General features: G+C 46.2%; 1 protein-coding gene across 1 annotated transcript in view; it reads left to right on the top strand.

The window, feature by feature from the left end:
* ULK1 (unc-51 like autophagy activating kinase 1) overlaps window positions 1-19,257 on the top strand; it is a 74,601-nt gene that overhangs the window by 41,186 nt on the left and 14,158 nt on the right. Inside the window, exons 13-20 of the mRNA XM_058816684.1 lie at window positions 6,312-6,400; window positions 8,408-8,570; window positions 9,789-9,849; window positions 10,141-10,230; window positions 14,126-14,251; window positions 17,881-18,032; window positions 18,172-18,294; window positions 18,852-18,935. Of these exons, the coding sequence (XP_058672667.1) occupies window positions 6,312-6,400; window positions 8,408-8,570; window positions 9,789-9,849; window positions 10,141-10,230; window positions 14,126-14,251; window positions 17,881-18,032; window positions 18,172-18,294; window positions 18,852-18,935 (888 nt within the window). The remainder of the gene's footprint in view (window positions 1-6,311; window positions 6,401-8,407; window positions 8,571-9,788; window positions 9,850-10,140; window positions 10,231-14,125; window positions 14,252-17,880; window positions 18,033-18,171; window positions 18,295-18,851; window positions 18,936-19,257) is intronic.

Raw genomic sequence — 19,257 nt, 5'->3', positions numbered from 1 at the left:
AGTGCTTTGTGTTTCCTTAGTTATTTAGGCAGGGATTCAGTGTTTATTACTGTGTCATGTCCAGATTTTACCATCAAAATGTATTTAATTTTACTGAGTTATCTTCAAAGGAGTGAATTGGAGGATATTTAGAAACCTAAAGTGGAAGCAGATGTAGTTTTGAAATGTATTCAGCTGCTTTGTGGGAAGTGCTGGTAGGTACACAGGGTTTTGTCTCATGGTCTTGCCATTCATTCTCACCTGTAGCACCATTCAGGCTGGTGAATGGTGGAAATTGGCACTCCTGGCCCTGCTTGCCAGGCTGGCTGTGCAAAAGCCAAATTTTGTGGCTACCAAATCTTGTTTCATCATTTACATCAAAGTTCTTGATACGTCTTGTTTTAGAAAGGTTACATTTATTGCTCTGTGGGAGCTGGCCAAAACAAAGATTTCCATTGCAAGTTCTCTCTTCCTCCAAAACAAAGATTTCCAATGGCCAAAACAAAGATTTCCAATGCAAGTTCTCTCTTTCTCCTTTTGATCCAAAATTTTTGGAGAAGTTGCAGCCACACATATTGTGGTTCAGAGGTTTATTTTTGGTGGGAAACAATTCAGAATTGCTTCTAGTGCATGGGGCATCATAGTCCTCTGGCCAGGAGACTTGGGTTAGTGGAATTGTGCGTGGTTGTCTTCTCTGGAGGGATTCTCCTGGACATTTGATCTCCTGAGTAAATATAGCACCAAGAATCTTCATCAGTGGCTAATTTGGGGTGTCCAGTGCCAAGTCTTGGAGGAACCATTTCCAGCACAAACCCAGTTTCCCTCTTGGATATGTACCATGCATAGACACATCTTGTCTGATATCCACATCACTCCTGACCCTCTCTTGCTTTTTGCTTTCCTGCTGCCAGAGCAGCAGTTCTGAGTTGTCCCTGATGAGGTTTTACCTGTGCACTCAGGTGATCGTCCTGCGGGCAAGAAAAGGCGCTTCTGGTTTAGGGGAGCTTTCAAAGCAGCCAGGGCCCTGAGCCCCCCTGTGCCAGCAGGGTGTGGGGCCAGCCCTGGGAAACAGGGCAGGAGAGGACTCTGGCCCTACAGGGCTGCTCCTGAGCCAGCCCAGCTGCGGGCTCCCGCTGTCCTGCGTGGGAAAAGCCCTTTGGAGTCTGATCCCCCTGTGGGCAGAAGATCTCCCCCTCAGGATGTTCTTGCATGCCCACCAGCTCATCTCCTACCTCCAGCCATCCCCCTGCTTCACTGGCCAGGGGAGCAGAAAACCTCAGAAAAACAGGAGAGGGTTCTCCTGACTTGGCCTCGGTTTCCAGCTTGTGCACAGCTGCTGTGTAAGAACCAGAGGTGCCATTATGAGCAGGAGAATGTAGCTCAGCCTTTGCCACCTGCTGCACCAAGGTTAATGGTGTGGGGTCAAGGGCCAAGAAAAAAAGCACCTTTACAGGCAGGTAAGGCCTGTGCAAACCCCAGACCTCTCTGTCACCCTGCTGATCCTCGCCTCCGGACATACGTCCACAGCCTGGAGCCCTCTCCAGGCAGGAGAGACTGCTACTGGTTCTGAAGATGTGGGAGAAAAATCAACCCATTGCTGGAGATGTTCAAGCTGTGGTGCACAGAAATCTGCTAGTGCAGGAGAGAGTTCTGGTAGTCTGCTCTGAGGTCTCTGCTCCTGCCAGATGCCAGTGATGGATCAGAGCCCCTCTGACCTGTGCTGAAGAGCCTGGAGAAGAAAGGCTGCCTGTGGTCTTCTTGATTTCTGATAGGAGGGAGAAGAGCCAGTGCATCAGGCTGCCTGTGGTCTTCTTGATTTCTGATAGGAGGGAGAAGAGCCAGTGCATCAGCAAAGGCTGGGTTGTGGTGATCTCCATAAGAAGAACTCACCTGGTATTTATGGAATGCTGTCTGGCATGGCAGTGGGCTTGACCCTGGCACAGCTGCAGCTGAATGTCTTGGCAGGGCTGCACTTCTCAGGGGCTGCCTGCCCTCAGTCTGTGTGCAGAGCTAAGGTGAGTCAAAAACCTTGCTGGGCTTCTTCATCTCAACATATGGCTCAGCATCACGAGTGAAGGAAATAGCAAAGAGAGGAAGAGCTGCATCTGAACCATGATGGTCCTGCTCAGCCTGAACATCTTGCCTGCAGTGGAGAGCTGAGCAAGGAACTTTGTATTCTTACTCTCCTTGAGAGCTGATCATTAGCTACCACTAAGTCATCCACATCTGAGTTTCTTTAAATATAATGGAACTTTGGAATTCTGGAAAACTGATGAGTCCTCCAATGTAGATCATTCTGCAGGTGGACAATTTTGAAGCTGCTAAGGCAGGGGGATCCCCCTTGTTGAAATACATTTGCATGGTTTTTGAGATGCTTCAGCAAAATCAACATTTCTTTTAAGAAGTCTTTCAATAACACATTTCTGACAAGCACCTCTTCTTCCCTGCTGTTTTGAGGGATGGTTGTTTTCATGTCCCTCCCTGGAGACTGGGTTCAGGGCCCTTGGCCTTTGTTAACTAAGATGCTGTACTTTATTTTTTGTTTGTTTGTTTATTTATAATTAATTTTATGTTGTGGGTTTTGTACCTGTGACTAAGCATGTACTTTAGCTGTGTAAAAATTTATTAATAAAAGTTTTAAAATGCTGTGTCTAGTCAGACTGTCGTCTGTCTGCAGCCAGGTCTGATCAGCATATGGTATGGGGCTGTGTGTTACAGTAATAACACATCAGAAACCATAATTAGATGCTTGTGCAAGTCTTCTCTCAGTAAACACTTTGTAATTGGTACCCGTGCAGAATATTTTGGAGGTTTTTCTGCTCCTGCCTTTAATGAATGAGGAGCTGCTCCCTCCTTGACTCTGAGTTTAGAGAGCAGGAAAGGTGAGCGGTTATGGTTCAGAAGTGCATGAGTGCTTCACTCTCTGAAATTCCTGTCAGACTTAGCTTGACTCTTGCCATCTTTTTAATCTTATTGTACATCAAATACTGAGGTGAAAACCAGCAAAAAATCCCCATGACTTTTGCATATAAAAGATTTTAATGCTGCAGACTTTTAAACTCTAAAAAGCAGCTTATTTGGACAAGTCCTTTCAGAGTTTGCACTCAAACTTTATTGCCTTGTCAGAGATTGCAATTAAAGAACTTTTTGATGAGTGGTTTTAATTGAATCAGGATAATCAGGAAAGTGCATCTCTCCAGTGTATGTAGAACTCAGATTCCAAATAAAGCTTTTCTATAAAACTTGAGGGTTGGATATTTTTAGGACAGCTGAGCCCCTGGTAGGATGATGTGTCAGAAGTTATTTTTACAAATATAGGATCCAGCATCAGGATCCATACAGCTGGAGCACAGGCTTGCCTTTATGGCTCCCAGCTCTCCCATTTTGAAACCAGTTGGCATTGGTTACACAATGTGCAGGATGACTGTTTTGCTGCTGGAGCAAGTTGGAGAGGACAATTATGAAAACAGACTTATTTACATTACAATTACAATCCAGCAATTTCTGGATTTGGGTGGGAGCCTACAATTCGTGTTAACATTCCCCACATTCAGACTCAACTGCAAACATGATGAGCCAAATGTTTGCACCCTTTTTAATTTTGAGCTGGGAGTGCCTGGGTGTGTGGAGGAGATGGAAGCAGGCATCTTTCTTTCAAGCTGGCCTACATGTCTGACACCAAAAATTGCCCCAGCAGGGATGTGGAGGTCAGAGAGGGTTTGTCAGAGCCAAACCTCGGTTCTGCATGCATCAAAGTCTGTTTGGACTGTCAGGACCTTCTGAGTTGCAGCTCACAGCATTACAGTGTGAATTTGGGGAGTTCAAAGGGATTTAAATAAGAATGATTAATAGAGGCTGTATCTAAAGGAGTGCTTCATGCTGCTGAGTTTGAGTTTCAGGTAATGGCAAAGTCTGCCAGCTTGTCTTCCCTCCTGATTAATGAAAAGCTATCTGAAGCAAATAGTCAAAAATAGAAATGTCTCAATTCTAGCCAGGTTTAAATCAATAATCACAGAACCAAAGTAGGCTGGAGGGGACCTTGTGAGAGAATTGGAACGACTCTAACAAAAATGCTAATTCCAGGAAAAATGAATGGTGATGCAAGTCTTGCATCAGGCATGTGTGCATACAGTAGAAAATTCACTTATCTTTTTTTAAAAGCACCCTTCCATACCAGGAAGGGCTGTGTGTGCATGGGTGATTTGTTCTGTAGCAGCTGGCAGGATAAATAGGGAGGGAGACCCTTTTTCCCCTCCTTTCTAGTATTAAATCTTTAGGGAAGGTCCTGGGGATTGCTCTGCAGGCTCTGTGGGAGGACTGTGGAGATCAAAAGCAGCGTGATGGAGGCAGGACAGAGCTCTTCATTTCACAGGCAGGTTCTCAGGGCTCTGTGTGTGTTCTCTGAGTGTAGGGAGGGAAGGCAGCTGTGCTGGCTGTGGACAGAGTGGCTCTCCATGCCGAGCCCCTGACCTCCCAGAACAGCCATCCTTGGGATCCCTCCATCCCTGCTGCTGTACAGGAGCCAGGGCAGTGTGTCACAGCAGCACAGCCCACCAAGGGCACTAAATCTGGTGCAGAACAGATGCAGAAGCTAAAAAGTGCATCCAGCCCCCTGCTGCCTTCTCACTGTGGGTTCCTTCTTGTTAATGTTGGCAAAGGCTGGAGGAGATCACTGTGACCCTGCTTAAAGTGCTCAGTTACTTATATTAAAATATATATTTTGCATATACACTGCTTTGGCTTCTCTTTCTTGCTGTTGGATCTTGTTACATCTCTCTCAGGCTGAGGAATTCAGTGTCTCAGTGATTGCTGTCTTTGTGATAAAGGACTCTGGTCCAGTCATCCTTTAACCTTCTTTGATAGGCTGCATGGAAAGATTTCCTAAAGCCTTTTAATAAAAGGCATATTTTCCCATTCTTTTATCATTAGAACACTGTTTCAACTGTTAATTGCAGAGAAATGGACTTTTATTTTTCTAGCCTGTTGAATAGAGAAAGTACTTTGTAGTATGTAATGGGATTAATGACAGAGGTAGTTTTACTTCAGACAGAAGCATTCCTCTTCTAGGTGTTATTAATCTGCCTTGTATTAGCTATGGAGTCATTAGCACAGGTACTGTAAAGGCAGAAATTTGATAGAAGGTGCTAATTCTCTGCCAGCTTAATGGAAGAGCAGCAAAGTGTTCCTCTCCTCAATTAAGCATTGTCTCTGATCTCTGTCTTAAGTCATTCAAATACCAAAATGGTTCCAGTGTAAAATCTGACTTCAGGCTGCCTTGAAGTGGGGATTTTGGGCTCTTCTGTGCTGTTCAGTCTTGTGCATGTGAACTGGGGAATTTGAACTACTAACTGCTTCAAAGTCCTTTGAAGAGCCATTGTTACCTCTGACTGTCTCCCTGCTTGGCTGAGCTGAGCTCTTCTGTTATTTACTAAACCTCACTCTCATAAGTTATTGGAGTTAAATATTCCTTTCTCCTCTGATGCCTTAATCATCTTTTCTGCCTGAAGGTCCTTGCTAACCAGGCCTTTCAATGTAAGCTTTAGGCCTTGTGAGGGTTACAAAGGCCAGTGCAACAAAGAACTGAATAAAATCGGCAGTTCCTATACTGAGCAATAAAACATAAAAGGGAGAGGCGCAGGGATGGCCTATGCCGTGGAAACAATTTCTGTACAAAGATACTCAATAACCAAAACACGTTTAACTTGCAGAAGTGACCAAGTTGAGCTGTAGGAAGCAATGCACTATTTCCTGGAGGAAACCCCCTGGAAGGTTTTTTGTTGGCTTTTGGGATTTTGCTCAGAGCACATGGCCTGGGATGCCCGAGTGGCTGTTTGGACAGCAAACACACAGGCTTTGAGTAGGCATGTGTTTAACTTGGCACTCACCTCCCAATATTTGATGTATGTGTGCCAAGCCCTGAGGTCTCATGAGGAAGAATCTGTCAGGGTATGGTCTAGCTCCTGGCTTCTGCCCCAGACATGAGCAACTCCATTCACTTTTCTCTTTCCCTGCATTTGCAAAGATGCTTTGGAGGCTCTTTAGGGCAAAAACCATCTTGCTGCTTGGGTAGGTCAGTGATTGAATGGGCATCTGATCTTGATCAGGAGTTCTCAGCCCTGTGAGGGTGTGCACAGAGGAGTGGATGCCTGTGAATCACATAACTGAGCAGAATGCTGATTTTCTTTTGTTCTCCTTTAATTGACCACATATGATACATGAGACACATGATGATGCATGAGATAAATCTGATGGGAAAAGATGAAGAAGACTTTTTCTTATTGCTTGATCTTGGTTTAACCACTTATTTTGGTTTTGTTTTTTGCTGGTTTTAGCTGCTTCCGTGCCAATGCCTTCTTACCCCAGTTCTGGCTCTGGTAGTTCCTCCAGCAGCTCATCCACTTCCCACCTGGCATCACCTCCTGTAAGTACAGCTCAGAGGCAGCACTGTGTGTGTCTATGGTTTTCATGCTTGTGTGTTTGAAATGAGTCTCTGCTTTAGTCACTGAGCACCGTAGCTCTGGCTGGGCTTGGTGCAGTGTTCTCTCCAGTTTAGGGTTTTCCTGAAGGTTGGCTTACTCTGCCCAAGACATGTTTCAGTGTGCCATTGCCTGTTGGATGAGAAGCCATTATGAAAGAAGTTGGTATGAGCAGCACTAGCTTGTCTTGGCAGAGATGGAAAAGCTCCTTGGAACCCAAACCAGTTGCTAATTCAGGGTGTAGCTCTGCTTCCTTGGCTGCACATTCTGTGTGTTCTAGCAGAGTGTATCGACCTCCTTCTGACCAGCATGCCCAGGCACCACAGAGGGACATTCAGCAAAGCTGTTTGCTCACACCAGACCTGCCACAGCCCAGTGGTCTCATGAAAGATGATCTGAACTGATTGCTTTTCTCTCTGGTTGCCCCAAATGGTGAAAACTTTTCTGGAGGTCACAATGTTTAAGTGACCAGTGAAGTGACATTCCTGCAGCTCACTGAACTGAAAGGTTGTTTTTGAAGGATCTTGGTGAAAGCTGCCTTTGACTTTGAGCTCAGGAATGCTGCTGGTGTGATTGGTAAGGGAAGGGAGAAGGCTGGGACTTTTTCTTCCCTGGCATGACTGGTTTTTGCTCTGTTCTCTGAGTTTCTCTGGGCCAAAGTATCTCAATTTGGTATGGGAAAGACTGAGGGGGACCAGCAGAAGTTGTTGTAGGTGAGCTGGACAGAGAAGACAGATCTGCTCCCCTCTGAATGTTTCATGATTGTGTCCCTGAGAGCTTCCTCCCTGCAGCCTGGAGTGGAGGGTGTTGGCTGATCCCTCCTGGCCATGAGACTCCAGGAATGAGCAGATGCTGTGAAAAGCAGACTCGCTCTCCTGAGCTTTCCTGGTCTGGGCAGCTTAAGGGTGGTACAGAATCACTGCCAGACTGGGAGGGGGTCCCATGTTAGAGATTTACTGCACCTCTTCTGCTCTGCTTGGGGGTTTTGCTGATGGAGTGTGCTGGCTCAGTCTGGGAAAAATGCCACATCTGCAGGGCAGAGTTTGCAGGTTGGGTGGAAAAGAGACAACTTGGACAGCTGGAGAATTCCTTCTGCCTGTGTGTGCAGAGAGAGGGCATCCCCACTGCTGCAGCAGGAGTCTCTGCAGGGTGAGCAGGGTCTTAATGAGGCCCAAGTGAAAGCTGCTTCAAGTCTTTCTCAGCCTGGAAATGCATCAGGATAAAGATTGTGATCTGCTCTGTGGGCAGTTCAGCTGCCTTAAAGCTTTCTTAAACCATGCAGCCTCCTCCATCTGTCTGCAGTGGGAGGGGATTGTGGGGCTGTTCATCATTCAGCTGAAGGAAGCAGGAAAATGGGACTTTTTAGGGACTGTCCTGCCTCTGACAGCTGTGAGCTGTTTATCTGCTGGAAGTTTAATCTCTTTTGGGCCTTTCTTTAGCTCCTTAGCAGCACTACAGCAAAAACAGGGTGGTCTTGGAAGTTCAGGAACACTTATCTCCATGTTACCAAGTGCTGCAAAAGCACAAATAGAGACCAGATGGTTCTGTGTTTAAGAACAAAACAGAAAAAAATAACCCTAAAGAACAACCAAAAGTATCTCTGAAAGCTCCTCTGGTGTTCCCAGCCATACTAAAGTGAGTTGGTAGAAAACGTGTGATTGATCCAGAAAACCTCAGCAGAGGGATGCAATACTTTGAGTGCATTTTTCCTATCTGTGGAGCATCAGACACAGTGGAAGTATGTTTTGTGTAACAAAAGATGCACTGTTCTGACAGGGACATGAAAGGCTGTTCCTTTCCAGCAGTCTGAACAGCTGCTTCTGGCAAACCATCAGCCCTGGTTTATCAGCACAATGTTGTTTGTAGCCTTGTAGAGCTCAGTTTAAAGGATGGAGCAGAATGATGAAGTGGCTGTGCTGAGGGCAGTGTTTGTTTTCTCCCTGAACTAGCAGTCCCTTGGAGAGATGCAGCAGCAGCTGCAGGAGAAGGCACTGGCATCTCCCACCCAGGACTTGCCCGGGTTCCTGCACGGATCCAAGGACTCTGCAGGGAGCAGCAGCAAGAATTCCTCCTGTGACACAGATGACTTTGTCATGGTCCCTGCACAGTTCTCAAGTAAGGGGCTTTCTGAAAATGCAGATGTTCTGAGCAGAGGGGATGTGGATGGTAAGGATAGATATTGAAAAGTTGAAAGGGTGGTTAAACTTGTCTGTTTGGACTGAATAGTAGGAGTGGTTTTGTTTTCAAGCTGGCAGAGGGGTCTGCCTCACTGGCTAGTTTCATAGGATGTTTTGTAATTACCTTTAAAGACAGGATTTGAGAGTAAAGATTACTTGAGGACCTCAATAAGAGATTGAACCTGGAAATCCAACTGGAAAAGAAGATAAATAGGCTCACAGGGAAAAGTCTCTCTCACAGAAGCTTTTACCTTGTTATCCTGTCTTCAGTTTCACTCACCATCACAGTCCAAGACAGGATTTCAGCCAGCAAGCTGGATTTTACAAAAACCGCTGAGAAAAACTAAAATATGTTGTTTTTTCTTCAAGTGCTCTAAATTTCATTTTATGACCTTTATGTGTTTATACTTTGATAGGACTTGCTTGCAAATACAGATGTACATAGAACCAGACCTCAGTTCAGCCACATGCCCAAGTATGTCCATGCACAAATCCTTACTTAACCAGAAGAGGAACATTGTTCAACCTTGCCCACGTGTGTGATGCTTTGCTGAGTTGGAGCTTGGTGATAAATGCTGAGATTCCTCCTTTCACAGTTGCACCACTTGTGTTAAAACAGGAATTTGGAGGGGTAGAGTAATCTCTGGAAGATCTCTGCTGTACTTAGGATAAGGAGGAGCTTGTGTTTTCCCTGGAATCAGTGGTGGGACCAGTACACACTTGCCTGGTGCTGGTCATGTTCCCAGTTCAGATGTTTGTTGTGTATCCAGCTGCCAGCTCATCTGGCTGCCCTGGATTTTTGCCAGGGAGGACAGGGATGTTCCAGAGCTCTGTGAGGATCTTGTACCACTTGTACACAGAAGCCATGACTTGGACCTGTTGCCTCAAATGATTGTCAGGATTGTCAAGCCCCCTTCCAAGAGGACTTGCTTTCAACAAAATTTTCCAAAAGTTCAGGGTGTAAGGATTAGCAGCATCCACCATGAACTCCAGCTTCAGCCCACGTGTGGTTTGCAAAACACTGACTTGAGGAACAACTCAGCAGGGCTTGGAGGAGCAGGAAATTCTACACAAAATCTCAATTGCTATGAATGTATAAAGGTTTTTAAGAAAATTATCTTTAATTAATCTCTTTCTGCACTTCCTTGTTCCTCAGGTGATTTAGCTGCTGAGGCTGCAGGAGGGAAACCAATCCAGGACAGCCTGATGTACAGTGGGTAAGATCACCAAGGAGCTGAAATTGTCCAACCATGGAGCCTGCTGGGTGTTTGGGACTGTGGGGTTCTGGTGGATGGGAGGGAAGATGTTCCTGAGTTATCAGCCTTTTTCTGATGTGTGTCACCTGCCTGGTTCTGACCATTTTCAGTTGTGGTGGGAGCAGGGTGACAGTGCCCAGAGCTCCCACTGAGGAGGTGCTGGGCAGACTCAGCTCTGCTGCTGTGCTTTGTGGGAGGGAAACAGGGCTGGTTCCCAGGCTCTGGCAGCTGAGTTCTTTCTGTTTCCCTCAGGAGTTCCCTGGTGACTTCAGCAGGCTTGGAAAGCCAGGGGAGGACACCATCTCCATCACCCCCTTACAGCAGTTCTCCAAGCCCATCTGGGTAAGAAAAACTGGTGGTGTCTGTGCAACACTGAATAATCCAACTCCCATTGACTTCCAGGGGGGATTTTACTGCTGTTGGTGTGCTGGGCAAGATCCACATCTCTCCTCGTAATTAATGGGTAACAAGAAACACCCAGGAGAAACTTGGGCAATGATCACTCCCAACTACTGAGCCTGTCTCTCCCTCTTCTGGCTCTCAGGAGGGGCTAGGAGGGAGCACAGGAGAGCTGGAATTACCTCTGTTCCCTGAGGGGCAGCGATTGTTCTCAGCAGAAGGTAAATGTTCTCTGCTGGCACGTTCCCCCAGTGCCCAGCCCTCAGAGGTGGGCAGAATTCCAGCTAAAGACCCTTGTTTCTAATTCTAATTTACTGGACAAATGTGGGGGAGTGTTGCTCATCTCCCCTTGCTCTTGAAGGACAGATGAGGTCCTGCTTAGTTGGTTTTGGCTTGTTGAAAAGCTCCTTGTGCTGTGGCTCTAGAAAAAAGTAATGCTGATACTGGACCTTGTTTACTAATGGGGGATGCAGGAGTAGGAGGAGCATGTGCAAACAGGCATGGTCATGGGGTTCATTCCAACTAAACCAGTTGCTCTAAACTCAGTTTTGGCCTTTAGAAGTGTTGTAGGTGACGGCTGCCCACACGTAACAGTACCAGCTGCCCAGAGGGGCCAGACACTTTTGTGTTCTGAAGGTGTTAATGGTCTTTGGAAGGTGATCCCCTTGACTCTGGGCCCTGAAGCTTTAGGGTATGTGCTTAGCTGGCAGGGAACTGTTTGTGTTGCTTCCCATCTTGTTCTTGCCTGCTGGGGAAGCAGGACAGCTTTCATCTTCTGTCCTGTCAATATGGCACCTGTCGGGGGAGGATGGCTTAAGGGGATTTCACACTGGGAGATGGATGACCCTAAAATCTTTTTTAAGAAGAAAATATAGTTCCAGGCTTTGTGTTGAACACATTTGTCATGAACAGAGCCCAGAAAATGACAAAACATAGCCTCAAAGCATACAAATTTAACAGAGAATAATATAGCTCAGAGCCTGGCTGACGTGATCAGATTAATTGGCAAGCATGTACCACAGTGTGGAGTTTAATTGCATGAGGCTTCTTATGCCATGGCCTGCTAAGCTTTTTAACAGCTTACTCCTCAACTGATTCCTTTGCATTCTGGGGATCAGTCTCTATTAAAGGATGTGGCCTTGCTTCTGGGCACCAGTGAGGAGAAATTCAGGGAAGTTGACCACAAATGCTGCCCACTTCTCACTGTTCACCAAACTGGCCTCTTCATTTTCTAGTGGACCCCAGGGTGCCAGTCAGTGCCAGAGGCTTTGATCTAAACATGTTTCCACTCTCACTGTCTTTCCTGCTCCTTCCCAGCAGCTTCTGTGGAGCAGATGCCAAACTCTCTAGTGCTACTTCCCACTTTTCTGTCTGCCTTGAAGTAACTGAAAAGCTCCTTTCTGTGCTGGTTGGGATGGGGGTAAGGCATCAGTAACGAAAGATTGGAGCACTCTGAGTCCAGAGGACAAAGCTTGCTCTTTGCTCTGTCCCCTGGGAGCGCTCAGGGCTGGTGCCACCCAGCTGTGCCCTCACTGGGTTTCAGTGCCCTTCCCTGCAGATGGCACCAGACCTGTTGGTTCAGCACTTGGCTCCACTGGTGCAGAGCACTCCTGGTTGTCCCTCTGCCTGCTCACTTGGAAGCAGCATTCTCCCTTCCCTGTGCGGCTCCAGGCTAGCAAGCAGTGCTGGCTGCAGTCCATCTGGGACAGAAAGCAAGGGCTGTCTCAGAGTGGCCAGCAGTGGGTTTTCCACAGGATGTCATGGTACACTGACAACTCTCCTTCTCTTAATTAAGAGATTAAGAACTGGGCAGAATTAAAACATGTCAATAATTGATCCCTTTTTTTTAAATTATTTTTTTAACATTTCCTTGAAGATGCTTAGTAAGTCTAATGAAAGGTAATTCCTTGCATGTACCCCACAGCACTAGATTTAATACCATTTTCAAAGAGCTTTTAATTACTGCCTAGTAGTTAAAGTCCCTGTTCCAGCTTTATCTCTTGGGCTTTGCAGGTTTATGGTCAATTGCATTCTTTAGGGCTTGGGGCCATTTAGCAGGTTTAGTGTATGTCACCTCATCTGGATAATTTCCTTTGCAACTTGCACCATGTGAAGGAAATAAGGATTTGATATAACTCTTGTGGAGAGGGAGAATCCTTTTACCCAAGAATTTTTCTGATAAAAAATTTTGACCAGATAGAAAAGATAGCATTTGAAATGCATGTTCAAAATGAGCACAAGGTTTCACATGAACCTTCAGATTTCTTGCTAAAGCTTTGTTTTGTTTATGTCTGTCACAATACCATGTTTTATACTCATGGAAGGCAGACGCATCAAAGCCTCACCTTTTTGCTGAGCTACTGGAAACCTTGAATGCCTTTTTTTTTGTGTGTGTCAGTGAAGAATCAAGGCATCCATGCTGCCTTTTAGAGACAAATAGGAAATTAAGAATCCCTTTTCTTGGTGGAAGAAATAAGAGCACACAAGGAAGAATATATGGAACTTTAAAAAGTTGAGAGAGGAATGAAAAGATCAGAATAATTTGATCATTCAACCTTGAGGAAAGATCTCTTCCAGTTATTTGGCTCTCCTGTGATTGAGAAGTGTCTTCACATGCACTGTGTAGAGATCTGCAGACACTTTACTGCAGTTCACCTTTGTTCAGTGCTATCACCATAAACCACAGAATGCTATGATCTTCCTCAAAACAGAAATTCTGATAATGGGATACTTTGAACTACCAAATAAGTCACAAACCCTTTTTTCTTCCCCTGAACACACGTGTGTTCTTGCTGAATTAAGTATATCCTTTCATGTAATGTAAAATATTTCCATTCTAAGTGCTAGACCACAAGGAGTGATGCTTCCATCTTGTCAGGGGCAGACCCAGGTGTGTTCCTTGCTTGACAACGAGGGAGACTGCAGAATTACCTTACCTTCATTACCAATAAGATCTTCCTGTAATTGTCCAACATCCCTGCAATTGGTGTTGGCAGTTGTAAATAGCTTTGCCATGGCAATTAATCCTGGAATTCTGGGGCCTTTGGGAAAAGACTTTAGGCAGCTACTTAGTTAAATGTGGTATTTGCATGGGTTTTGTACAGCATGGTTTGTGTGTGACCTGGTGGACAGGCCAAGAGTAACCTGGGGGAACAGGAATCAGACATGAGCCAATTCACCTGCTTGGATGGAAGGAGCCTGAAACTTGCAGAATGGACTTGTCCCATGTTGTGTGTGTGGTATTCCATCTTGCCCTTGATGGGTATAGAGATACCAGCTCCTGTCCCTCAGATTTATTTTCTCCTGAGGTGCCTTCTCCACCCTGTATTTAACTTGCCAATATTCTGATCTAAGCTCTGCATTCCCCTCGTGGTGTGAGGCTTCCATGGGGCTGCAGCACTGCCTGTGCATGAGTCAGGCACAGGCAGCTCTTGTCAGCAAAGGCTGTGCTGGTGTCCTTTGGGAGCCAGGGATGTTTAGCCCCTGCTCAGCCCTGTCTGCTTGGCTGTGGATTTGAGCTCTTGGAAACTGGGCCAGCCATGGCCTGAAATAGCAGGGCTCTGGTTTTCCTGGAGGGAGTGGTGTGCTTGGGTGAGGCTTGAACATCAGGCTGTGGGTGGGAATGGTGCTGGAGGAAAGGTGCCTGTTTTCAGGAGATGTGTGGTGCCATTTCCCTTTGATATGACTTTGAACCACCTCCTGCTGCAAACCCACAGCCCCAGAGCAGCCCAGGGGACGCTCCCTGCCTGCAGTTGCTTCACGAAGATAAAATCTCCAATTAGCTGGTGGAAGGCCCAGCCCTTACAGGAGGTTGTCTCTGTGTGTCTCCTTCCCACAGGCGGCCAGGGCAGTTCTCCAGCAGCAAGTACGGCCACTCGGTGCCCATCCCTGTCCCCACACAGATCCACAACTACCGGCGCATCGAGCAGAACCTGCAGTCCCCCAACCCTTACTCCTCTCCCCGGTAAGTGCTGGGGCTGGGACCAGGGGCTCTGGACACAAACTGCTTTGCACTGTGCTTTCTGTACCTCTGTGAATACCCCTGTGTGCTGGGCTGTCCCCCTCACAGAGTCACAGAATGATGAGGTTGGAAGAGACCTCTAAGATCATGCCCTAACACCTCAACTAGATTATAGCACCAAGTGCCTTGTCCAGTCTTTTTTTAAACACATCCGGAGATGGTGATTCTGCCACCTCCCTGGGAAGAGCATTCCAGTACTTTATTATTCTTTTGGTGAAAAATTTCTTCCTAATATCCAACCTGTACCTTCCCTGATGTACTTTGAGACTGTCTCCTCTGGTTCTGTCAGAGACCGACCCCCACCTGTCTGCAGCCTCCCTTCAGGAATTGTAGAGAGCAATAAGGTGACCTCTAAGCCTCCTCTTCTCCAGGCTAAACAACCCCAGCTCCTTCAAACATTCCTCACCATAGGGGTGTGTTTTGGGGTGTTTTTTGTGGTGGTGTTGATTTGTTAGCACTGTCGATTTTGCCTGTGTACTTTTATATAAGAAAGCTCCTGTCAGCTCAGAGTGAAGGCTGAGCCACTGAGTCTGACAGCTTTTCCCATGCCAGCTATGGATTGGGTGTCCAAGTGTCCAGGCAGTGAGACCCATCCATCTGGCAGATGCCTTTATAAAAGGAAAATTTGAGATAAACAACTAAAATGGATGGGGCTACAGAACCTACCTGACTTCACCTTAATTGGTTCCTGTAGCCAGTCATGCCATAGATGATGTGTTGTGCACGAGTTGCATTTTAATGTGGTTGTGCAGCCAGGACTGAGTAAATCATGAGCAATTTAAGCCCGTGAGGCAGAGCATGTTTTCTGAAGGCTGTCAGGAAGACCCTGCTGCCAAGTCTGCAGCAGACAGCTGACCTGAGTGCAGAGGTCATGCCTGGTACATCCAAGACATGCAGGGCTTCTATCTCTTCTCACATGTGATTGTTGGCTGGCAGCAGCAGCCCAGGTCATGGACTAATGGGAAAGAGACCAACACAGGATCTTAAGGAGCTTGTGCAACAGGGGCACTCAAATAGAAGTGTCTAGGAGGTGTCATGTCCTTTCTAGGATGAGTTGTGTTGGTGTCTGGATTAGTTAAAGTTTATATTTCGAAAGTAGGGTAATACCTACATCAGCCTGAGTTTGGCTTCAGCCAGCCTAATTCAGGATGAGGCTTATTTGAAGTGGACCCAGAAGCAGAGACATGAAATGCTGATACTGATCAAGGATAGGGATTAGCAGAAGGCTTGGTCTGTGCCACTGTAACTTTAATACTGCTTTATGTTACCTTTTTAAGTGTGTGGCAGGTTTTGTGGTAAACTGTCCTGTTTCCTAGGTGCCTTATGTTTTTGACAGCAAAACTTGTGGACACTCGGTTTTGAACCTCACAAGAGTCTTGATTATCCCTGTGAGGTATCAAGAGAGAGCTCTGGAGAAGGTGCTGTGCCAGCCCCAGAGCTGAGGCTCACAGCCCACAGCCAGGGAGCAAAGTGCCATGTTCTGCTCCTTTTAGTCAGCTCTGTGCAATGCTGAGAGTGGCATGTCCCTGCACAGGAACTCGAGGAATGGCCCCATCAGGGTGACTCACAGGCTGCTTTTAGCATCTTCTCAGCAGCTCTGGCGTCATGTTTTTCTGCCCCAGGAAGCCATACTTATCTCTGGCCATCACTTCCTCTAATCAGCAGGTTCAGGAGACACCCTTCAGGAATGGCAGGAGAAAACTCCACCAGGCATTTTGTGATGCCACTTTTCCATCAGGTGGATCAAACAGGCCATTGGTGCTGAGTAGTGTTTGCTGTGTCATTTGATGGCAAACCTTGACGTGCACTCTGGTGGCTGAGAAATGTCCCCCTGTCACCTGGCTGGCTGCTGTGTGACAGCTGTGGTTGTGCACAGATGTGTGGCTTGCTGAGGTGCTGGTTAGGTGTGTGTGCCTCTGGCCACATCACCTGGTGGTTTTCTTCTACAAGCTCCTGATAGATAAATTTCAGCCTTCTGCATGGCTTATGGTCTGGAAAATTAAAAACATGGCAGGGCAATGCTTTCTGCCACTGAATATCCAGGTATCTTCTTACCTTTCTCTTTGGAAATTCATTTTGCTTCAGGGCCAGGCACTTGATGAATATTAGCCTCTGAATCTGGAGCAACCTGAAGAGAAGTGATTTTTAGGTTAAAATTTTCAAGTATTTCCTTTTTTCCAAGCATGTGATTATAGCATGGATTTCCTTGGGTGCAGAATGTGGTAACACATTGAGTAGGGGCAGGGGGGTTGGCAGATCAGCTACTCAGCTATCTCAACTGCTGAAATAGATGTATTTTTCAAAATGTATTTATTTTCTGAATTGTGGCATGAAGTGAAATATACACCTAGAAGTGTTGTTGATTAGATTTACTGACAGTTCATCAGGATGGTTCTGCCAGTCCTGGCACTGCTGAAACCCACATCCTTTGTTCCTTCTGTTCAGATACATGAGGGCAGTTAAATGCAGCATCCCTGGCAGAGGAGGCAGGATACCTCACTGACAGCATCTTTCAGGGGCTCAAGCAAGGAGGGTTTTTTTCAGCATTGATTCCTGTCCAGAAAACACCTACTGGTTGACACTAATGTTCTTGTAACAAGAGAAAAAATGTTTTAAAATTGAGAATAGAATGAAGGACTTGATGAAAAGACTGTTCTCATGCAGAGAAGTGAAATGGGAATCTTGGTGAAGGAGCCTGCAGAGACAGAATGGCATTGCAATTTAGGTTGTGTGTTCTTAGTGATGGTGAAAAGATTAACATATTGAGAAATAATTAATTGATATGCAGTAATCCTGTCTCTCTCCAGACTGATTGTGTGGATGTACTCACTTTCCCACTAGTTTCCTCTTCTGTTTCATTTTAGCACTGGCTAATACTCAAGGTTCCTGCATGTGTGGGCTTTACAAATTAATTTTAACTCCCTAAGTTGGGCCTTTACAATGAGTTGAAGGTGTACTGGCAGGCAGTACTGACTGTCCAGCCCAAAACCCCAAATTTCTCTGGGTAGCTGTGAAGTGTTTCAGATCTGACAGCCGCACACTGTTGTGTTTTGCTCTGTAGCCCCTGACTGGAGTCCAGGCTCTGCTGGAGAGCAGTGCCTTGGCACACTTTACCTCAGCACTGAGCACAGAGCTTTCAGCCTAAAGGCTGCTCTGACTGAAGGGCAAGGGGCTCAGCACAGGAGACACTTGAATAAAGCCCTCTCAGGGCACTGTGGACACACTGCCTACAATCAACATCTTGGACATGGCAAGATAGGAACTGTCTTGTTCAGGATTGATGTAGATACTGCAAGCATCTGAGATGTCTCTGAAAAATTACTGTCCTATTTACAGCTAAGCTAACCTGGATTGTTCTTTTAATTTATTTGAATTGACACTCTTTTGAACAAGGATTATCACCTTAATCTATTTTGGTGTAGTCCTAGAACAGTGGGATTTTGATCCAGGATAAACAGTCACGAAGCTCTGCTTTTGTGGGAGTAACTGTGTGTGTGTTGTGTGATGCTTTTCTCCTTCCTCCTCTGCCTGGCCTCTGGAGTGACCCATGTGCTGCTCTTGTCTCCTCTAAGGTCTGGTACGGTGCGGAGGTCCAGCAGTACGAGTCCTCTTGGCTTTCCCAAAACTGGTGCTTCCCCTCCTTATCCTGGAGAGCATGGATCCATGCCCAGCACCAAAAAGCTCTCCTTTGGTGGTGCCAAGCCCTTTATGCCATCACCACAAGGTAAGATGGCAGCTGGCACGTTGCTGTCCCAATAAAATCATTTGCCTCTTTCCTGTAAAGAGGGGGGTTTTGACCACCTGTAGCTGACAGGTAGTGGAGAGTTCAGATTGTTGTGTTCCCCTGTGGTTCTTCTCCACAGATGATTTGACAAGTGTTTTGACCTCAGTAAAATGGAGAGAAAAATACCTGTTAGCCCCAGGAGAGGCAAGCTTTGCTTTGGTGCCTGCATCAAACATTTTGCTGCCCTCAGAAGAGGGCATCTGTAAGTGCAAAGTATCTTTTTACTGGCTTGGGTTGGGGTGAGAACAAATGTAAGCCGATTATTGTCAAAGCAAACTTCTGACCAGCTTTGAAAGGGCTTGAACTTCCAGACTGAAAAGTTTTGGCTGAATATCTGGTAGCCTGATCTAGATGCTGACAAGCAATTCGAGTGGAAAGGGACAAGAGAAACCCTAAGTGCAATGGATGCAATTTCCTATTTTCTGTAAAAGAACAGGCTGATTTAATGAGCTGTTCTATATCCCTGGTGTCTTTGATCCTCTATTTATTAGTGTCTGCTTATGGGGAAATACAGAATATTCATATTCTATTCCTCTGAACTAATAGCACTGCAAGGCTAAAACTTGCTGAACTAATACCAGGCAGAGTTTTTTTTAACCTCCTTTTACAGGAGTTGATGATCTTTTCACCACACAGCTAGGACTGAGAAGATGAAAGAGATAACTGGCATCTTTCTATGAACAGGTGGTGCATAGTGCTGTTCTTGCCTATAAAAACTTAATACTGAATTAATTTCTTTTCTGTTTAATTCCCTCACAGTTGGAACAATCCCAGAGCAGCCCAGCCAGACTGTTATCCCATCTTCTCTTGGAGCAGAAGTGAGAAGCCGAGTTCCTGCTGCCGGTGCGTCGGTCCTTGCCTTCCTTCCTTATTGCCATGGATAACCCAGAACTGTATTCTCAGGGCATTCTAGGTTGGGTTGGGTGCTTCAGCAGCTTCTCTGGATGTTAGGCCAGCCAGGATCTCTGTGTGCTGGTGGGACTTGGGGTTGTTCCATTCACATCCTGTCTTCCAGTGTTGACAGACTGAGGGTCACAAAAGCTCAAATTTGGGACTTGGAAGCCAATGGATTGAGTGAAGGGAAAACATCTCAAAACCTCTAACACCTCCTCTGCCAAGAGGCCTGTTTAATGTGTAGTTTCCTTGCTGCTGAGCTCTGACAGTC

Source organism: Ammospiza caudacuta, chromosome 18 (genome assembly GCF_027887145.1).
Source record: "Ammospiza caudacuta isolate bAmmCau1 chromosome 18, bAmmCau1.pri, whole genome shotgun sequence".
Lineage (NCBI taxonomy): Eukaryota > Metazoa > Chordata > Aves > Passeriformes > Passerellidae > Ammospiza > Ammospiza caudacuta.
Note: the sequence above shows the minus strand (reverse complement) of the source record. Positions and strands in the feature narration are given on the sequence as shown.